This window comes from Arachis hypogaea, chromosome 8, assembly GCF_003086295.3.
Source record: "Arachis hypogaea cultivar Tifrunner chromosome 8, arahy.Tifrunner.gnm2.J5K5, whole genome shotgun sequence".
Lineage (NCBI taxonomy): Eukaryota > Viridiplantae > Streptophyta > Magnoliopsida > Fabales > Fabaceae > Arachis > Arachis hypogaea.
Window position 1 is genome coordinate 8814409 of NC_092043.1, and position 11214 is coordinate 8825622.

The 11214-nt window shown below is 31.8% G+C and overlaps 2 protein-coding genes across 8 annotated transcripts; one reads left to right on the forward strand and one right to left on the reverse strand.

Annotated features, from left to right (window-relative positions):
* The first annotated feature begins 1497 nt into the window (after window positions 1–1497).
* LOC112705970 (WAT1-related protein At1g70260) lies at window positions 1498–5049 on the forward strand. Its single transcript, XM_025757024.3, has 7 exons — window positions 1498–1884; window positions 2035–2100; window positions 2196–2312; window positions 2763–3033; window positions 3999–4160; window positions 4246–4397; window positions 4575–5049. Exons 1-7 carry the CDS (start codon window positions 1679–1681, stop codon window positions 4720–4722), a joined length of 1122 nt encoding a protein of 373 aa, XP_025612809.1. The 5' UTR covers window positions 1498–1678; the 3' UTR covers window positions 4723–5049.
* A 1189-nt stretch (window positions 5050–6238) lies between these two features.
* Window positions 6239–10780, reverse strand: LOC112705971 (protein LAZ1 homolog 1). Of its 7 annotated transcripts, none has more exons than XM_025757027.2 (9): window positions 10435–10780; window positions 9193–9644; window positions 8991–9047; window positions 8280–8388; window positions 7873–8057; window positions 7673–7761; window positions 7152–7407; window positions 6741–6986; window positions 6239–6638 (listed from the first exon to the last, which is right to left on the reverse strand). In XM_025757027.2, the coding sequence occupies exons 2-9, from the start codon at window positions 9406–9408 to the stop codon at window positions 6348–6350; spliced, it is 1449 nt and encodes a 482-aa protein (XP_025612812.1). In that variant the 5' UTR covers window positions 9409–9644; window positions 10435–10780; the 3' UTR covers window positions 6239–6347. The 7 variants fall into 7 exon arrangements, with proteins under 7 accessions (XP_025612812.1, XP_025612810.1, XP_072056643.1 ...); XM_025757025.2 differs by having other exon boundaries at window positions 7858–8057; XM_072200542.1 differs by having other exon boundaries at window positions 9164–9644; window positions 10435–10747.
* Window positions 10781–11214: the final 434 nt, after the last annotated feature.

Sequence of the window (11214 nt, forward strand, 5' to 3'; positions counted from 1 at the left end):
TCAATGAAAAATAGGCCGAATGGCCCATCAAATTGATGACGATCTCATTAATACAGCCAAGTTGAGACTGCAGATCTGGTCCATTCGGGTCTTGACAAAACTGGTGAAAAGATTCACAAAAAATTATTCCACAGGAAAACATTTTATTCAGATTCCAATATAGTCTTTCTTAATCACACGCAAATTAGGCAGGTTATATCAATAAACACTATTGTAAAGAAAAATCTTCTCTAATGGTAGGGCCACAAAACATGCCAGCCACTAAAGGATTCCAAACCATACTAGAAACTCTTCACTCATTTGTCCACATTTATTCATTAAATATCCTCTATACCTGCGTCATCAACTTTATAAAACCATGTACACATCATAATAGGATTAGTTAATAACAAGCCATAGAGTAAGACTAAACCAACCTCATTGGCACATCTTTTTAATTTATAGGGTTGCAATATGCATACCTAACTTTTGATAGTTAACGTAAGACTAGAAAATGAAATAATAAGAATAATTACAATAGTATTAAAACAAAGATTTTACCGCAAATTAAAATAGTAGTCAAGTATATTATGTATCAAGACTACTGTCTACACTCTATAGATAATTAGATGTTCAAAAAACATTTTTCTATTCAATATTAGAGAATCAATTGTTTTCAGTGAATGTCAGTTAATTTTTTTAGAATGGTTGAAAAAAGATAAATCGATTCTGACCTTTTAATTCGTGGATGAAAATATAAAAATACATTTAAATTTCTGATTTTTTTTTTAAATTTGGATATATCGATTTTTGGGCCTAATTTGTTTCATTTTAAAAATTCTCTTACGTATGCATCCGTATCAACTAGGTCAATACAACGACAACTAGGTCAGTACAACGAGAGTCACATTTGATTTTTCTGATAAGTCTAACAGGCCCAGGTGAATATGAGAAATCAATATGTCCAGATTTTGAAAAGGTCAAAGACTTAAAAATACTTTTAAAAAATTCTCGAGAACTTAAATGTCTGTGGATCAAAAGATCAAGGACCTATTTGTCATTCTTTCTAAAATTATTTTATTTATCTTATATTTTAGATCTCAAATTATAAATTTTTATTTTAAATTCTAAATTAAAATTTTAAATAAGATTAACATTAATTAATTAAAAATTAATTCCATGTATTTTTTATTTTACACATATAATATATATTTTACCTTTGGTTAATTAAAATTTAGAAAGATGGCAAAATGGGCCAAAAAGAAGAGTAATAATGAAAGAATAAATAGGTAACATGTGTACAACTTCCATCCAATAAAGAAAAAAGTATGAATGATTTAACACCACATGACACGTCATCATTTGGCCCCTTGTTTAAGAATTAGGGACAACTCGAGTTGCAGCTTCTCTTCACAAAGTAGCTCCCTTATTCTATGAAGGGTTAATTAAATAATGGCCCCATTCTCTTCCTTTACCATTGATTCCTTCTTATATATACAAGCTAAGCTTTTCAATTCCATACCTTATAATAATTAGCAAGCTTTATTTATGTATGATATTGTATATAGTGTTCAATAGTATCACACCATAATAATAATTATTAACTTGTGGTGCATATCATATACTTCTCAAATTAAAAAAAAAAAAAAACTTTCATTTATTGCGCATTACAACTATATAACATAAATTTGATTCATCAATGGAGTCTAAGATCACAAAGATATGGGAAATCATGCCATTCATAGTGATGGTGATGATGGAAGGGTGCACCATAGCACTTACAATTTTTGCAAAAACTGAATTGAATAATGGAATGAGTCCTTTTGTGTTCATTGTTTATACCAACGCTCTTGCTACCATAATACTCTTTCCTTCTTCATTTTTATTACACAACAACGGTGGCAGGTCCTTCAATTTCTCTTCTCCCTTTAATTAATTTAATTCACTCTATCTTAGCTTGTTCCACTTACAGATTTTTTTTTTTTTTTTGCGTGAATTTGTTTGCATGGTTCATTCATTTGAGTTCTGATGTTCATTACAATCCCGTTTGAACAGAAAGGAGCCAACACCATCTTTTACTTTCTCTTTGTTCATGAGATTCTTGCTTCTTGGTTTTACCGGGTAATATATATATAATAATAATGTTTAATCAAATTTATTAACTTATGTTTTTTATTTCACATTATATTGATGGATTATTAATTTTAAATTTGTAGGATAACAATGACTCAGAGCTTTTCATTCTTGGGTCTAAGTTATAGTTCACCAATACTTGTATGTGCTATGGGACTCTTGATTCCAACCTTTAATTTCCTCCTCTCACTCATTTCCAGGTTATTCTTCTTTAATTTAAGTTTTAATTATTCTGTGGAATTTTATAATTTTACTTAATTTTTATTATATTTTTATACATTTTTTTAATTGAATTCCTCTATTAATAAAAACGTTAGAGTTAATAGAATATTCTATTAAATAAAACGAATATGTCTAACACTTAAATAAATATTCTATTTTGTTTAATAGAATATTCAGTTGATTCCAATATTTTTGTAACGGCAGAGATTTAGTTACAAAATTTAATATGTTATAGGAATCTTAAAAATATATATATAGAAAGATCTTAATTGAAAATTCGGTAAAACTATAAAAATCAGTGAAATAATTATACCTTAATTTAATTACCTTTACTTTATATATGTATATATAACATTATTAATTTAATTTCTTAGATTCATTATTTAATTATAGAAATGAAATTTAATAAAAAAAAAATAAAAAACCAGGGAGAGAGAGTTGAATTTGAGAAGCAGTGGATTCCAAGTGGAAGTGATTGGTGTGATGGTATCGATAATTGGAGGAGTGGAAGCTGAATTCTTCAAGGGTCCACTAATAAGACCAACTTCTTCTGATGACAAACTTCAATTCACTAACACTAATAATAATAATAATAATAAGCCACTTTTTGTGTTCTCTTCGGTCCCTGAATTTTGGGTTCTTGGTGGCATTTTGCTTGCTTCAGCTTCCTTATCAGTTGCACTTTGGAACTTTATTCAGGTAAAATCTATAACTGTTATATACTTATATTTCTTATTCTTTAAACATTAATTAAACTATAATCATTTTTATATTTATTGTATTATATAAAAAATAAAAAGTAGTACCTAAAAAAAAACTAGTATTAATAATACCTTTTTGGCTAATCTATTCAAATAATACTCGAAAAACAAAAATAATTTCAAAAAATACCAATAATATAAATAAGTCTTGAAAAAATTTAAAAATGTAACAAAAGTAATATAAATTATTAAAAAGATTTTATTGATAAAATTTTGACGTGATTTTTTTCAAATATTATTAGAAAAACCAGACATTTTAATTTTACGGCAAATGAATTTTTTTAAAAAATGAAAAAGTCTGAATATTAAATTTTGCTACAATTTTTGCATGCATCTTTATCTAAATATTTCTATAAAAAATTTTAATTATATACACAAGTCATTTGCTAAATATAAATCCATTGCTATTTATAATTAAAAAATATTTTTATTTTTATCATTTTTGTTACATTCTTAAATTAATCCAAGTTTATTTGTGAGAATTTAATTTTGATGCACTATCCGTGTAAAATAATTTTACACTGCATCCAATTATATTAACCGCGTAAATGGTCATTCAAAAAGAAGCCACTCAGATAAAAAATTTTAAAAATGTCTCTTTTTTAAAAATATTTTTTACAATACCCTTATTATAAAAAATTACTAAAATACTCCTATTTTATATATATATATATATATATATATATATATATATATAAATTTCGAAAACTCTAAATCATAATCCTACGACAACGGTAAAGAAGTAAAATGCTAGAATTTAAAATTCTTAAAAGTATATATATAATAGGAGTATTTTAATCTGCCCATGAAAATTAAACTCTTATTTGTGATTGGTAACTTTAGAATTACTTTTGTATTGGAAATGGATCATTCATCATAAATCCTTTTTGTTCTGTTAAATAGAAGAAGACAGTAAAGGAATATTCGGAACCAATGAAGGCGGTTGCATATTATTCCTTAATTGGGACAATTCTGAGTGCCATAGTCGCTTGGATTGTGGAAAGGGATGATGCAACTGCTTGGAAGCTCAATCATGACATGCAACTCATTCTCATTCTTCTTACTGTAAGCCTCAACACTTCTATAACATTTTTTTTTTCAAACAGTATATATTGATGATTAAGGTGCTATATACATTATTATGGTGCAGGCACTATTTGGAGGTGTGATTCGTCCAAATATTCAAATTTGGTTCACTCGAATGAAGGGACCATTTTATGTGCCATTGTTCAAGCCCTTTGGTATTGCATTTGCCACAACTTTTGGTGTTTGCATCTTCCCTAACAGCCTCCACTATGGAAGGTACTTGTATTTATTTATCTATTTTTCTAATATGTAAAATATTTTACACAATCGTCTAATTGTATATGTTATTTTATATGGCCATTTATATGTTAAATGCAAAAGATAGTTAGTTTTTTAGCGTCACATTACGTAACTGGATTCACGTGTAAAACTGTTTTATGCAAAATTGTGCAGTGTGTTAGGAGCAGCTATAATTGGAATGGGGTACTATACAATAATGTGGGGACAAATGAAAGGAGAAGAAGAAAAAAGATCTGATGAAAGTTCAGATAACTTGGACAAGAAGATACCTCTTTTGCAAGAAAAGATGGAAGAAGTGTAAAAAGAAGGGGTTCAAAATTTCATTGATGCGATGCAGGGGAAGCCACCTTACCTATTATCAAGAAGCTTTCTCAAAATTCTCTTGTACAAAGGAGCTCTCAATATCCTTGCAAACTCTGTTAGAATTTTTTCCCAAGTTGCAAATCTTTTTCGTTATGAACTGCAACTTTTGTGTAAATACAGTTATATAATTTGCAAAAAAAAAAGTAAGTTGTAACTGTAAATATAATATGTATTGAATGTTGTATATATTACGTCTTAATAGGTATTATGCCTCTTAAGCCGCATTTTTTATTTTTATTTGTTTGAATACTAAAATAATTTAAGACTTGCATGCTTTATGTAAATTATTAGGTAAAGTAGCAAATATAAGATTTATAAATATTGTACCATAATATGCCTTTAATAGTAAAAGTTATTCTAGGGTTGGATGGGTAATATATGGGGGATATAATATTGCAGATTTTCATAACCAAAAAAAAAAATTTATCAGATAGAAGAAAGAACAAAATATAGCCTCATTGCACCTCTTCCAATGACAATATTTTTTTTCTTCTAAATTTGCTTCGTCCAGTCAATATATTTTTAAGAATTCTTGTATGATTTTGTCTTGGAACAAACCGTTCTCTCTTTAATTAATTTATTTAAACATGGAACCTACTCCTCTAAAGTTGTATTGTCATTTTAGAGAAAAAAATACACCATTAATTAGCATTGAATTAAGATAATAGGACTCACAGATAATAAATGTTACAAATTCAAATATGATTAAAGCATCATTTTATCACTTTACTAACTTTACTAAGGATCTTTTTCATTTAAATATTTCACAATGTTGTGTGCTATCCTTGACGTGTCCTACAAAACTCATCACTCTCCCAACTTCTATACTAATGGATCTTACTAAATAACCCCAAAAGTAATTACTATTTCATTTTACCACTTTGCAAGTTTTCTCACTTTTTTTGTTATTATTGTTTGCAGAATCTAAATTCAATTTATTGATATAATTGATTCAAGTAGTACTGCATAATTCTATTACAGGAGATCTTCAGAAAAAAGAGCCACTTCTACTACGATAGGGACTATTATTCTCAACTCCAATAGAATTGCCTCCACCACTCTGGTATATAACTATGATAATGATACCTTAGTGGCATCACCGACACACTAAGTTCAAGCAATTTTCCTTTCTTGTATGGATTGAAATGTCAGCTTCACTTCCTTTCAGCATTTTTTGAATGGTTGTTTGCTTTTCTTCACAAACCATCACATCTTTGTGGCTCAATTTCTTCTCAATTTCTCAATCCATTACTTTCGGGTCACACAATGGTTACGCCATCACCATAAGGGTGGACCAAACGTTAGACATTCCAACCCCTCTCAATTCTTTTTTCGTATGTTATACGCTATCATGTATATCTATTCAACCAATGTAATTGTTTTTTCTTTTTTAAAAAAAGAAAAAGCTATTTTACATTTTCCCTTTCCCGAAAGCACATGAGACTAAGCAAGACTTGGGTTGAGAATATGCATGACTATGCTATTACATGTCAAAATCCTTGTGAGAAAATTTTTCCCTATGTAATATGTGCAAAAACTATATACAAAGTAAAATGGTGAATACTATCTTTTCATCCTGGAGGCCGAGTCTTTGGAGTGTTGTTGTCTCTTCCCACTGGGCATACCACTATCACTCACACTTCCTTCCACAAGTCCATCATGAACATCAGAGTACTCTGTTCTCCATGAACGCATCGGAACGACATAACTGTCGTCCTTTGTGCTTCTCCTCCGCTCCTCATCGTGGCGTTTCACATTTTCTGATATCTGATGGAAGGTTTTGTTTATCTTTGCAATGCTCCTTTCAACTGGTTCTACCACATGTGATACTGTGAATTTCATGTCATCAACAATCTGAAACACAAGGGATAAGCAGAAACAGCACAGATGAGTTTTACAGAGTGATGAGTGAAAAACTTTAAAAGGTTTGAAACTATTGGAGTGTTGATATCTCACAATTTCACCGCTCCCAACAACCACATCACGAACATTATGGGTGAACTTCACACGCCTCTCTTTCTCATCTTGTCGACCCAGATGCACTCTGGGTGTTCGCTCGGCGTCTCGGACCTCTGCTGGATCTGGAGGTGATCCTAGGGATGCATACTCAGCCATGACCGCTACATTGCGTACACACCTCTCTCCCCTCTTGTATGGTGTCGCAGGAAAGACATAAAGATGCACAACAGCAGCAATGCCCATCTGTTAACAAATTACAAAATAGAGAATCATATTTTTAATAAAAAGTCTTTCCTGGAACATACCATAACACGCTTAAATAAATAGGAATCTAACTTAACATATACGTGTGTGAGTGCGCGCGTGCACGCGTGTCACAGCAACCTCCACAACATAAAAATAGCATACCTCTATACAGATTATATAGTCTTGTATACGTGTTTTCAGCTCTTGAGCAAGTGCCCCTTTAAATGCTCCCATGGAAAAAAGAAAAGCAACAGCCACACCTTGCCACCATGTCAGAAAGATAATTGACTTGAAAGTTAGAAACTTTGCCAATGGTTTGATAGGCTCCAGTTTATCTTTAGTGACAGTATAGAACTGTACAAGGCAATATAGGGCCCACGTCTGACTGAAATTAAGAATACTTGCCAAGTATGGATACCTACAAAGCAACAGATGACAGGCTACAATGAGGATAATAATACTCACCCCCAACCCCCTAAATTTTCTTTCAAGAACCCAAAATACAAGTAATTAGAAAATGTAGAAATAGTTTAACCAGTATTCATCTTTTCAATTGCTTTTCAATGGAACAGAGTGCAGTCAAGATAAGGAACAATCTTTGTAATTGAGAATTTAGATTATATACTTGTGGTGTGCATTTTACATAAGCAGACAAAATCAAAGACAGAGCAATATAATCTTACCCATATTTCCATTCAAACTTCCCCTCTCCATAAACCCCGAAAGCCTGGAGGATCATTGCCAGCAATGCACAGATCATTTTTAGTATCATCTGAAATGTAGGTTTTAGTCAGCAACAAAAAGGCATGGATTGTTCTTGCCCAAACTTGGAATGGGGAAGGGAAGGAATGGGGAAAAAACATTTTACCAAAATCCTACATACATATTGTACAATGCCAATTTTCACAGACTGATAGAAGTCGGGGCCAAGATACCAATCTCTTAAACAGCAGTTTAATGGAAATGGATGCTCTACGACTCCATATGCATATTCTTCTTTCAGGAGAGGACTGTTGGAATCTGTTGGGCTTTTACCTTCCATAAATTCAATTGTTTTGTCCTCACCACCTAAAGGCAGGCATAAACAGTTTTCCATCTAAGAACATGAGAAGTTCACATAATTCAAGGTTTGAGTAGACCTATGATATCTTGAGGGATTGGAGAAGCAGGTTACAGTAACTTCTATTAGAAAACCTTGATTGTTATCCTTGACATTTATGGGAACTATATATACATGAATAATAACTACAATGTTGAAAATCATACTGGTAACCAATCTGTTCAACATACCTAAGCTAGCAATCAAGTATCTTTCAAAGCAATATAATGCAAATGCCTCGTAGCAATCCCTTATAATTTCACAGTTAAATGCTGCGCTGGAATCCAATAGTGACAAAAACTGCATCATGTAAACACCAGAACTCAACAATGTACAATTAGATATATCAAAAGAAACTATCATAAAATCACACACGTGCATCAGAAAGCAGACATGCAGATTCTAATGTTCAATGCAACTTACTACATTTGGGTTTTTAGAAAATAGCAACCAAGTTTTTCCACTTATCGGTCAAACAAGAATCAAATCTAAGTATATCATAAAAACATACAAAGCAGTCATTCTTTTAAATATCAATATTTAATTTAGATACCATAAAGATCAATGGAATTTAAAAAAACAAATTAACCTTGTATAAAGATGCATGTTAAGAAGCTATAAAAGCAGCATTTTAATCTAACAGTGAAAGACACTGGAACATGAATCCTTTGATGATCAAATGCACAATTAGTCATTTTAGTAGAGGTAAAGCTGAAAAACAAACGAAACAAACAAGTATTGGTAAACCCCAATGGATTCCCAGAAGAAAACAACTTAAGAAAATAGTGTAGAGAGCTGCAAGAACAATGGCAAACAGTGATTTTCCTCAGAATGAATTTAATTAAGACAACAAGAGATGCTATGCAAAGATAACATAGTATTTGGCCATTGGTGTCTCTTACCGATTCCAATGAATAAACAGGAACCATTAAAATGAGACCAATCAAAAACTTCTGTTCCTGTAATTAAAAATAATATTAATAATAATGAATTAGACAATATTATGAAAGGAAAGGAAAACATAATACAGGGGACAAATAGCCAAGTCAGACAAATGGGCAGAGTTATAAGAAACCTAAAAAGTAAAGGCGCACAAGGAGAAACCTCAGGCTGATTATAGGCAGCTAAATGCTCAAATATCAGATACGTTGAGAGAACAAGAGCAACAAGTACAAATATACTTGCAGTGAAGACTGTCCAGCTTACTGTTCCCGTGGACTCAGCACCAACATTGAGGGGCCAGATATTCCCTGATCTGCTGGTGGCCTCAACCAGTGTAAACAGAAATACAGAAGAACACAGAATATCCAGCAAACCCATTAATGGAAGCTCTATTGTTTACTATGTGAAGTGAGTGCACTTCCCAAGAGCTATTTCGTTTAATTTTCCCTCCAGCTGTCTCTTTTGAATGGCAACAAACAGTAAGATATGCTATATATTGCAAGAAAAACACTATTTTGGAGCAACTTGTAGAACTAGCATATGCCATCAACAATAGACAACGATGTCTGCTTTTGATTTACATAGGAAACCCGAACTGAAATATGACAACAATCCTGCAAAGACAATTAGATTTGTTTAACAAATAATGTACACTGATAATAAAAAAACAGAAGACCTAGTAATGATAAATCTTAAAATTACCAGAGGACAAAAAAAGAGACTCATATTTGCATTTGGACCAGAAAAACTAAACTATGAAGAATCAGTCCTACCTTACACCTCAAGATGTTAACAAGTATAGTAACAGTTGAACATGTACGCTCAGTTTATTGAAAGTGTTAACAACTTAGGTATTGGTAGCTCCTAATGTAGGAACACTTCTAACTCAACCATCAAAGAACATAGCAATCAGAATAAATAATTCTACTCCCCACTAGAATTTAAAGCTGACAAGAATTAACAACTTTTAAAACCCATTTCCACTCTCCCAAACCCTTATTAGCTCAATCACAGATAATTACAGTACAAATTGGGATATAACAAGTAGATAACTTGAGAAAAGAAGAGAGATTTCACATTTCATGTAACACAATGCTCTGCCGACAACAACGTCCCTCAATTCTCAATTAACAGAAACAGTGAGGTGCAAACCACCCATCAGTTTCAATCAAGCACCATATATATTCGTCGGGGAACATAATATATGTAAAGAAAGAAATAAAGAAATATAGACAATGCAAAACGCAAAAACCCTAGAGCATATGCAGATGGGGTAAAAGTAAATACGACAATGCGAGGGAACGAAAATCAATGCAAGAAGAAGAAAACAAGTGATGGCGAGGATGTCAACTACGACTTTGCAGCAGGGGTGCAAAGGAAAATATGAGGAGAGAGAGTTCAAACCTGCGTTCAGCATTTTCTCTGCATTTTCCGGGAAAATCCAGACTGGGATATTATTTTCCGGGAAAATAGAAAGCAAGAAAGGAGGAGCAGAAATCGCATAGAAGAGGAAGAATTTTAAAAAAGAAAATTAAAAAAGGGGCACGAAAAATGAAAAAGAGACAACTGAATTTTGCTTCGGCGGTTGGGAAAAGATAAATCGGGAAATTATATTAAATGTTTTTCATAAATTCGAAAAAGATAAAAAAAATGAAAAAGAAAAAAAAGGAAGGGGTGAAGGTTCTAAACTTACCAAGAGGGGAAAATGTTTTTTGGTGACAGGTGCAATCGGGGACGTTGGTTTTGGGTGGGTTTGTGATTTGGCATTTAAGTGTAGGGTTGTGACAGTGAAGTATGTTACTGCTTTGTAACAGTGAGAGACTGTGATTGGCCCACGTCAGCTGTGTGTTCGTGGCGAGTGAAGAAGAGGGCTGAATGTTAACTTAGATTTCAACGAAACACGTCAATACGTGGAAAAAATTTGGAGCTTCTTAAACTTTAGATACGTGATCAGATTTATGAGGGTTTGTCCTTATTGTTTTACATTATTTGGTAATTAAGTATTGCTACTAGACGTTTAAAAATTAATTGAAAAACTAGATATACAAGTTTTTTTCCTGTCAAAATCTTAGTCAAGTTAACCAAAAAATGGCTGTATTTTTTCTTTCTCCCTGTTACACGTGTAGCAATACGTAAATGTATCTTAGTCAAGTTACCCAAAATCTTAGTCCTATTATGAAATAT

Coding starts and splice junctions, on each gene's coding strand:
- LOC112705970 (XM_025757024.3), top strand. CDS start 1,679: ATGGAGTCTAAGATCACAAAGATATGGGAAATCATGCCATTCATAGTG. Junction 1,885..2,034: donor TTACACAACAACGGTGGCAG/GTCCTTCAATTT, acceptor CCGTTTGAACAG/AAAGGAGCCAACACCATCTT. Junction 4,398..4,574: donor AACAGCCTCCACTATGGAAG/GTACTTGTATTT, acceptor AAAATTGTGCAG/TGTGTTAGGAGCAGCTATAA.
- LOC112705971 (XM_025757025.2), bottom strand. CDS start 9,408: ATGGGTTTGCTGGATATTCTGTGTTCTTCTGTATTTCTGTTTACACTG. Junction 8,389..8,990: donor CTGTTTATTCATTGGAATCG/GTAAGAGACACC, acceptor TACATGATGCAG/TTTTTGTCACTATTGGATTC. Junction 6,639..6,740: donor TTGTTGGGAGCGGTGAAATT/GTGAGATATCAA, acceptor CTTGTGTTTCAG/ATTGTTGATGACATGAAATT.